The sequence below is a fragment of the Siniperca chuatsi genome, linkage group LG7 (assembly GCF_020085105.1).
Source record: "Siniperca chuatsi isolate FFG_IHB_CAS linkage group LG7, ASM2008510v1, whole genome shotgun sequence".
In the NCBI taxonomy this organism is placed as follows: Eukaryota; Metazoa; Chordata; class Actinopteri; order Centrarchiformes; family Sinipercidae; genus Siniperca; species Siniperca chuatsi.
In genome coordinates, this window is record NC_058048.1 from 25,133,817 (window position 1) to 25,141,096 (window position 7,280).

Here is a 7,280-nt window from a genome sequence, read left to right on the forward strand (position 1 = left end):
TCTGGTGTGGATGTATCTTTAAATACATAATCGTAGTGCAGTTCAGGTGCAAATACACTGGGCCTCTTGGACCATACAGTATCTAAGAGATACCACTGAAGCTTACAACAGTAACAATAATATTATACCAATAATAACAGTGCAAATCTGATTTAGCTCTTGTAGTAATTGCTTGCTATGAGATTCATCACTTCCTCTGCATATAATTCTGCAACATATCTATGGGCAGAGGGAAGATGATGGTGGAGTTCTTCTCTGCTGCGATGGTGTTGAGGGTCTGCAGGTATCGCAGCTGGAGAGCAGAGGGTGACTCAGCAATTACCAGAGAGGCTTCTTTTAGAGCCCTGGAGGCCTTCATCTCTCCCTCTGCAGAAATGATCTGAAACACAGACAGACAATCATTATTTCTACAAATGGTCCCTCTCAGCATCCCTTGTTTTTCACGGCTAGTGTATCAAAAGGAAATTAAATCAAATCTTTCATCGCCCTCTTCACCTTCGCTCTGGCCTCCCGACTGGCTTCTGCCTCTGCTGCCATGGCTCTCTGCAGCTGCTGAGGCAACTTCACATCTTTAATCTCCACACGCTCCACCTTAATACCCCACGGATCAGTGGCTTCATCCAGAGCTTCCTGCAAGGTAATATTGAAGAACAAATACAAAAAATATTGTTAGCTCCACTAATCAGTTATGTTTTAATAAACAATCAATCAAATGACTATGAAACTTATCGCCCAGCTCTTTAACTGTATGGAGATTTTTAGCCTTTATTAACTCATTATTTTGGTTTTGTAGTAAATTTGTTCTCTGGTTCAATTTCACCGCTCTTATCATTGCCGTTTTAGCAGAAGAAGACTAGTTTTCAGCAAACAAGCTCTGATACACCCATGTTACACTCATGTTAAACCCATACCCAAGTTAAAGACAGCTGGTTAAAAAGGAGCAATTAAATTATTTTTCTGTTTGTTTAGACCAAAATAAAACAGAGGTAAAAGGAGAGTGAATATTGGACTTGTATTCATCAGTTGGTTAGAAACATGATGATAATAATGCTCCATGTTTGCTGGATGTGTAAAGAGGAAAACATGTTAGCCATAACAACCTTAAAAAAAAACTATATGTCAGTGTCAGCTTGTTTTTGGAGTTCTTCTGCTCCCTAGTTGCCAAAGAAACATCTAATGCAGCTTTAAAGTAACAGATAACTCCAAAGTTAAAGCTCATTGGCCTATCTACTCAGGTTTTCAGGACCTTGAATTTGTCTACGGGTAATGAGAAAGATATTGGATTTTTAAACACCTATAGTCCAACTGTACAGCTACAAAGCTGCTTGAGCTGTTTGGAGAACATTGATGGGATACAAATGTTATTCCCCTGTAGGTTGTAGGTTTTAGAAAAAGGCACATTGACTTCATTGCTTGGATGAAGGCTGAAATGATAGTAGTTGGCCTAAAAATGATGTGTTTTGTTGCCCCAACAAAGTCAGAAAGAATTTTAACTAATGTAGGGGTCACCAGAATATTAATGAGCATTGTGCAGTCAGCAAATATATAAAAATAGATGAATATTAATTGAAATATGAAAAATATTGAATATTAATGTATTTAGATTTATGTTCAACCATTCCTTTAACATCTTTTTATAGTTACTAAATTTAACATTCCCACTTCTCTACTGCCCTCCAGCTCCTCATAAACCTTGTTACCACACAGTTCCTCCCCACCTGCATACTGAGTGATATGCTCTCTCTGTCAGATAGCAGTTCTGCCAAGTTTTTGGTACCAAGTACATTCCTCAGGGTGGTTTGAGCCAGCAGCCGTGTAGACAAGTGTGCGTTGGACACATTGGCCACAGATGAGATGGGGCAGTGTATGCGGAAGTACACCACACCATCCACAGACACTGTCACTGAGTCTTTGGTTAGGATCTGCAAGGTAAAAAGCTGCAGTTATGATGCTGCCACTATTTTGATCACCCAGGAAGATGACAGACAGTTTTTTATTAGTGACAGAGACAAGCTGTGATACAGGACAGACACAAATTATATTCCCACATTTGATGTAAACAGAACAAATACTAAAAAACATACCTCTTGTGGAGGGATATCAAAGGACACAGTTCTCAGATCGACTTTAACAAAATTATCAGTGCAGGGCAGAACAAAGAAAAGTCCTGGAAAGAAATAAAGACTTTGCTTTTATTTTTTGTATCCATCATAGTCAACACAGTGCTTTGGCAATCTATTTAGACCGTAATATACTGTAGAAGTTCTTGTTGACTATAACAGGATGAAATAAGACAAGTGTCAGTCATTGACAGAGCATCAAACTGGACAATCCAACTGGCTTGTAACAATTTTCAAAAAGAAGTCCTATCCAACCCCACTGTGGAACAGAACTGAATCTTAAGATTGTTGATGAAACCTAATGGATCATAGTTTGGAACCAACTTTATAAGCAGACTTTTTCAACCAGGAAACCAGTTTCTGGATCCCCCCATAATGTACAGTCATGTATGTAACACATTAAGGGACAAACCTGGCCCTTTAGGTTTTCTGTCTGTGATCCGGCCGAGTCTAAAAATGACAGCTCGCTCATACTCCTTCACTATCTGGATGTTAGAAACACAGCCAGCCATACAGAGAACATAAGAAAGACTTCAAACAAATCAGTGTAAAGGGAACAAAATATCTCATAACATGATGCCACAGTAGTGAACTAAATGCAAACGCATCACTGTAAGGGTTAGACCCATAAATAAGTTTGCTAACGTAGTTGGCATAGTAATAGGTATCAGCTACTCAGTGTCTTCCACTTCTAAAGTGATGGTGGTTTGCACTGAGGCTTCTCTGTGCTGGACCATCGGCCGTCCTGGGACCTGTCTCTTTCCGGGCTGTCGGTGCCTCATACAGTCGATCTGGATCTTTATCCCCTAGGAGATTCAGCCTCTCCCCTTCTCTCCCTCTCTCCCTAGTTTGCATGTTATCATGGCTTTCTCTCCCTGTGTGTGTTTGTTTGTTTCTCCTCTCTGTGTGAATGCTGTTGTCCTCTTCTGTGTTTGTGTGGCCTGTGCTCTTTCCAGGCCTCTATTGTGGCGAGGAAGTGGTGTGGCTCAGATCCTGCTCAGATCCTACTCAGATCCCACCTGAAGCTGCTCAATTGTCCTCCTGGATCCATCCTCTTCACTTATGTTTTACAATCTACATTTTGTCATCATAATTGTATATTGTGATGTATGACTTTCTGTTGTTTTGGGGGAGTTTTTCCTCGAGGCAAATTGTGATTTGTGATATTGGGCTATATAAATAAAATTGACTTGACTTGGTTTCTGCCAGACATCTGCTCATTTTATTTATTCATTTGATTGGCCAATAATGCGTTTTAAAAAAGTTTAAAAAGTATAGTCCCTGAACAGATGCTGTGGGTCACCCTACCTTAAACCACCCTACCACTATATTATATTATATTAGCCACTATATATCACCCCCTTAGTGAATAAAAGAATTACATTTCTGTATCCTAAAGGTGTTTCACTCAACAAGCTTATAAACTTTTTGAAAGTCAGACTGATGGAATTACTTAAAGGCTTTAATGGCCTGCCAAAAAATCATGAGGGAAACTGTTGAAACTTGGTTGGTATTTAAAAAACGATCAAATTCCAGAACAAAAAATATAGGCCTAATAAGTCCAATACAAATACACTGGGATCTGTATCGCTTTTCAGAAGCAAATACTGGTCTGATCCTAATCAGTATTGTACATCAGCAAGAGTATACTTCACCTTAACACACATAAATATTGTGAGCGGGAAGGTTGCTGCTATAAAGAGGAGGGATACGAGGACCAACAGCCAACCGAAACATCCCAGTCTCCCTGAGCTTTTATCTGTAGAGAGAGTGAAAAACACTTTACAAGCTTGTACTGGAGTACAGAGAAGTACAGTATTTTGCATATTTTTCATGGCACCTTTGTTCCACACTTGTGAGCATTTAAATCCAGACCAAAGATTGTTGAAGTCATTTTGTTCACTGATTTAAACGGTAATATGATCCAGTGGGACAGCACCTTTTATTAAAGGTGACACAAAACATTCACACATTCAGGCAATGAGAGTGAATCCACACATCTCATTTGTCACTAAAGATGTAATTAATCTCTTAGGGAAGTCACGTAACTAATCCATCAGTCACATGCTCTCTGTACAACAGTCCAAAACCCAAAGATACTGTTGCTTTTGAAGGAAGAAGCTGGGACATTTTGAATTTGAACATTTTCAGTATCCAAATTTTAGAGAAAAGAAAGAATACCAACAATAGACTTAGTAAAACTTTATTAATACTGTCAGTGGGTTAAGCATGGTGTTCTGCATCATATCAAATACAGGTAATAATACTATGTTTATGACTTTTTTAATCCATGCATACATATTTTACTTGCATGTTGTGTATATTTGTATGGATTATGTATGTGAGTTATGTAGATACTGTATAGATGCAGGCATACACATTTATGATCATTATTACTGTCTTTATATTCCATTTTGTAATTAATCTGTGTACGTTCCATCCATATTTTGTTATGGGCAAGGCCGTACATACAATCTACTGAGAAAAGAGACATGTGGAATGGTTATATATTATGAATTAAGTTTCAATCCAAATAAATTTTACAACAATTGGTAAAAGAAAACAAAAAAATCCCAATTGGGGGTCTGAATCAGGTTTGATTTGCTGGTTAGCTATCCTGGGAACCAGACGAATCTGCCTTGCTTGCCTTGTTTCATTTGGCTCTGGCAGATAAGACTGGAGGTTTGCCTTCAGGGATTTCTGGCAGAAAGGCTTTTTGGCAGAAAGGCTTTTTGAAAGGCAGTAGTTTTGGTGCCAAAACCTAACCAAGTATTAAGGCTTTCTGGCCAAAGGCCCTGAGGGCAAACTTCTCCCATGTGCACCCCCTCCCATTCAGACAGATTTCCACCCATCCTGGATCTGGTTGGGCCAATCACAATCGTTCATCTAATATGGGGCAGGTATGACTGACCATAGACTGTATGTGACTGACAGAGGAGCGTTAGCGGTCCAGATTTGAAGTCATATGTCACATGTTTTGCTGCTCTGATTGGCTGCAGGTCCAGTCCAGCGCAATGCACCAGGCTCATGAAACTCAGGCAGTGCTGATCAAATATGAATCACGATTCTGTTACTGCATTGCCTATTTCCCACCTCAAATGTTTTCAGAAACACATTTTAGTGTAGGGGAGAGCAGGGTGAGTTGAGACAGTTTTTACTTGAGGCGTCTTTTAAGTGAGGGCATGACAGTAATGTCTCCAACTAAAATATATACATATAGAACGTTTAAAGAAAATATGACTTTCCAAAAAAAAGTGGTCTTTTGGCTCAACTTGCCCCAGGTGAGGGGTAAATTGAGCCTAGGGAGAGGATAAGTTGATTAGAAACAAGGGGTGGCTCAACTTCCCCACAGGCTCAAATCACCCCTACTGTTGAGCTGTAATTTGAGAAGGTTTGTGACCAGGCCACCATTTTTTCCTGCTTGCAAATGGACCAAGTGCCAAGCAGCCATTGTCCCAACTTGCAGGTGTTGCTCAGCGCTATGTCACACGTTAGCTTGCTCTGAATGGTTGTAGGGCTATCCAATTACGTCCAGAGCATAGACTGTATAAAAGAAGGTCCAGAGGCAGTTTGGTCTGCGCCATTTGTTAACGCCGGAGACGGTTTCAAAAAAAGAGACGGAAATCAAAAATGAACTGAGAGATTCCAGGTATTTGCGAATACTACAGTTTTATAAGGCTCCAAACAGTCTCTGTAAAGGAGAGTGTGGAGCTCTGGAAACTAATGTTGTTCTGATGAAAAAAATGTCAATCTGCTTAAGACATACATATACATATAAAATGTTTATTTATTTATGCTCAGTATTTTTTAAAATGTTTTTTTCAATTGATTAATTTCTTGTTTAGACCCTTTTGATGTGTATTTTGTTTTCTCCTTCTTCCCTTCTCTTTCCCTACCTGCTTACACCATGTATTGTAGTGCTGTATTATCGTTGCCTAACATTCTTAAGATATACATAAATAATAAACATTGTAAGCAAAAAACAAAATGCTTTATAGACAATTGAACATACAGTAGGTAGTGTTGCGTCAAAATATTCCATAATCTCTGTGATTACAAAGAGGGGAAATTTTCTGATTAACATGGGCACTCCTAGAGTTCCCAGGTCCCTTAAAAACAGCACACATGGGGCCTTCAAACTATATCTATTATCCCTGGCATGTTCACCCTGAGTAATTCAGACTTTTCCCAATAATTCTGTGTCCCTGGTGAGCTAGTTGTTAATATATATATATATATATTTCACATCTAATGTTAAAATGAAAGACTCACTTTTTAAAAGATCATAAAAAGTATTTACCTTCGACATTCTCCACGGTGTTAATCTGAAGTTTACCTTGTGTAACCATTTCTGCCGTGCTGGACGTTGTTGAGATCATTAGTGAGTAGGCCTATGTTATCGGCGTGATGGAGCGAACGAAGCAGCCCAGCACTTGTTTTCCTGTCTGCTCTCCCTGTGGGGTGTGGCCTGTCCCCTTCCCTCATCACCTGCTGCTATTCATGAGCCTGAGAGACAGACACATAGTAACCTAACTGTAACAACAGACTATGAAGCAGATGAAGTGCAACATCAACTTTCTGTGTATTAAAGCATCAACACACTTTATTTTTAGCCCAGACTAAACTACCCCTCAAAGCAGAAAGACTGTGTTATTTATCTCAAATTACAGAAAATACAATTTAAACACATTTACTCATGACTGTACTTAAGTACAATTTTAAAGTACTTGTACTTTACTTGAACATTTCCATTTCATGCTACTTTATAATTCTGCTACTCCATTACATTTAAGAGGGAAATATTGGACTTTTTTCTCCACTACATTTGTCTGATGGCTTTAGGGTCTTTGCAGATTAAGATTTTACTTACACAATGTAAGACCGGCACCTATGTGGCAGAGTGCCAGTTACCGTTGTGTGTGCCAGCTATGTTGACTCATTTTGTGTGACAATGTACATGTTTAGTCTCAGGTTTTATCCATATAATAACATATTAACTTGACTGACAGCCTGATGCTACATACTATACTATTAAAAGGCCGAAACTCATACTTGGTGTGCTGTGCAACTCTTGGGCTCACCTAGTGGGTGCCAACAGGTAACATGAACTATAGAGCCCAACCAGCCTCTATGTGGCTCCTGTATTGGAAAGCTTAAAGT

General features: G+C 39.2%; 1 protein-coding gene across 2 annotated transcripts; it reads right to left on the bottom strand.

Moving 5' to 3' along the window:
- stoml3a (stomatin (EPB72)-like 3a) lies at positions 1 to 6,878 on the bottom strand. Of its 2 annotated transcripts, none has more exons than XM_044201463.1 (7): positions 6,457 to 6,878; positions 3,776 to 3,879; positions 2,533 to 2,605; positions 2,085 to 2,167; positions 1,719 to 1,922; positions 496 to 630; positions 1 to 379 (listed from the first exon to the last, which is right to left on the bottom strand). In XM_044201463.1, exons 1-7 carry the CDS (start codon positions 6,497 to 6,499, stop codon positions 188 to 190), a joined length of 834 nt encoding a protein of 277 aa, XP_044057398.1. In that variant the 5' UTR covers positions 6,500 to 6,878; the 3' UTR covers positions 1 to 187. The 2 variants fall into 2 exon arrangements, with proteins under 2 accessions (XP_044057398.1, XP_044057397.1); XM_044201462.1 differs by having other exon boundaries at positions 6,421 to 6,603.
- Between the last annotated feature and the right edge of the window lie 402 nt (positions 6,879 to 7,280).

What these genes read in the sequence shown, in the direction of transcription:
- stoml3a (XM_044201462.1), bottom strand. Translation starts at nt 6,499, where the DNA reads ATGATCTCAACAACGTCCAGCACGGCAGAAATGGTTACACAAGGTAAA. An exon ending in CAATATTTATGTGTGTTAAG is followed by an intron (nt 2,606 to 3,775) that starts GTGAAGTATACT and finishes TCTAACATCCAG; the next exon opens with ATAGTGAAGGAGTATGAGCG. An exon ending in CAGAAAACCTAAAGGGCCAG is followed by an intron (nt 2,168 to 2,532) that starts GTTTGTCCCTTA and finishes ATTTCTTTCCAG; the next exon opens with GACTTTTCTTTGTTCTGCCC.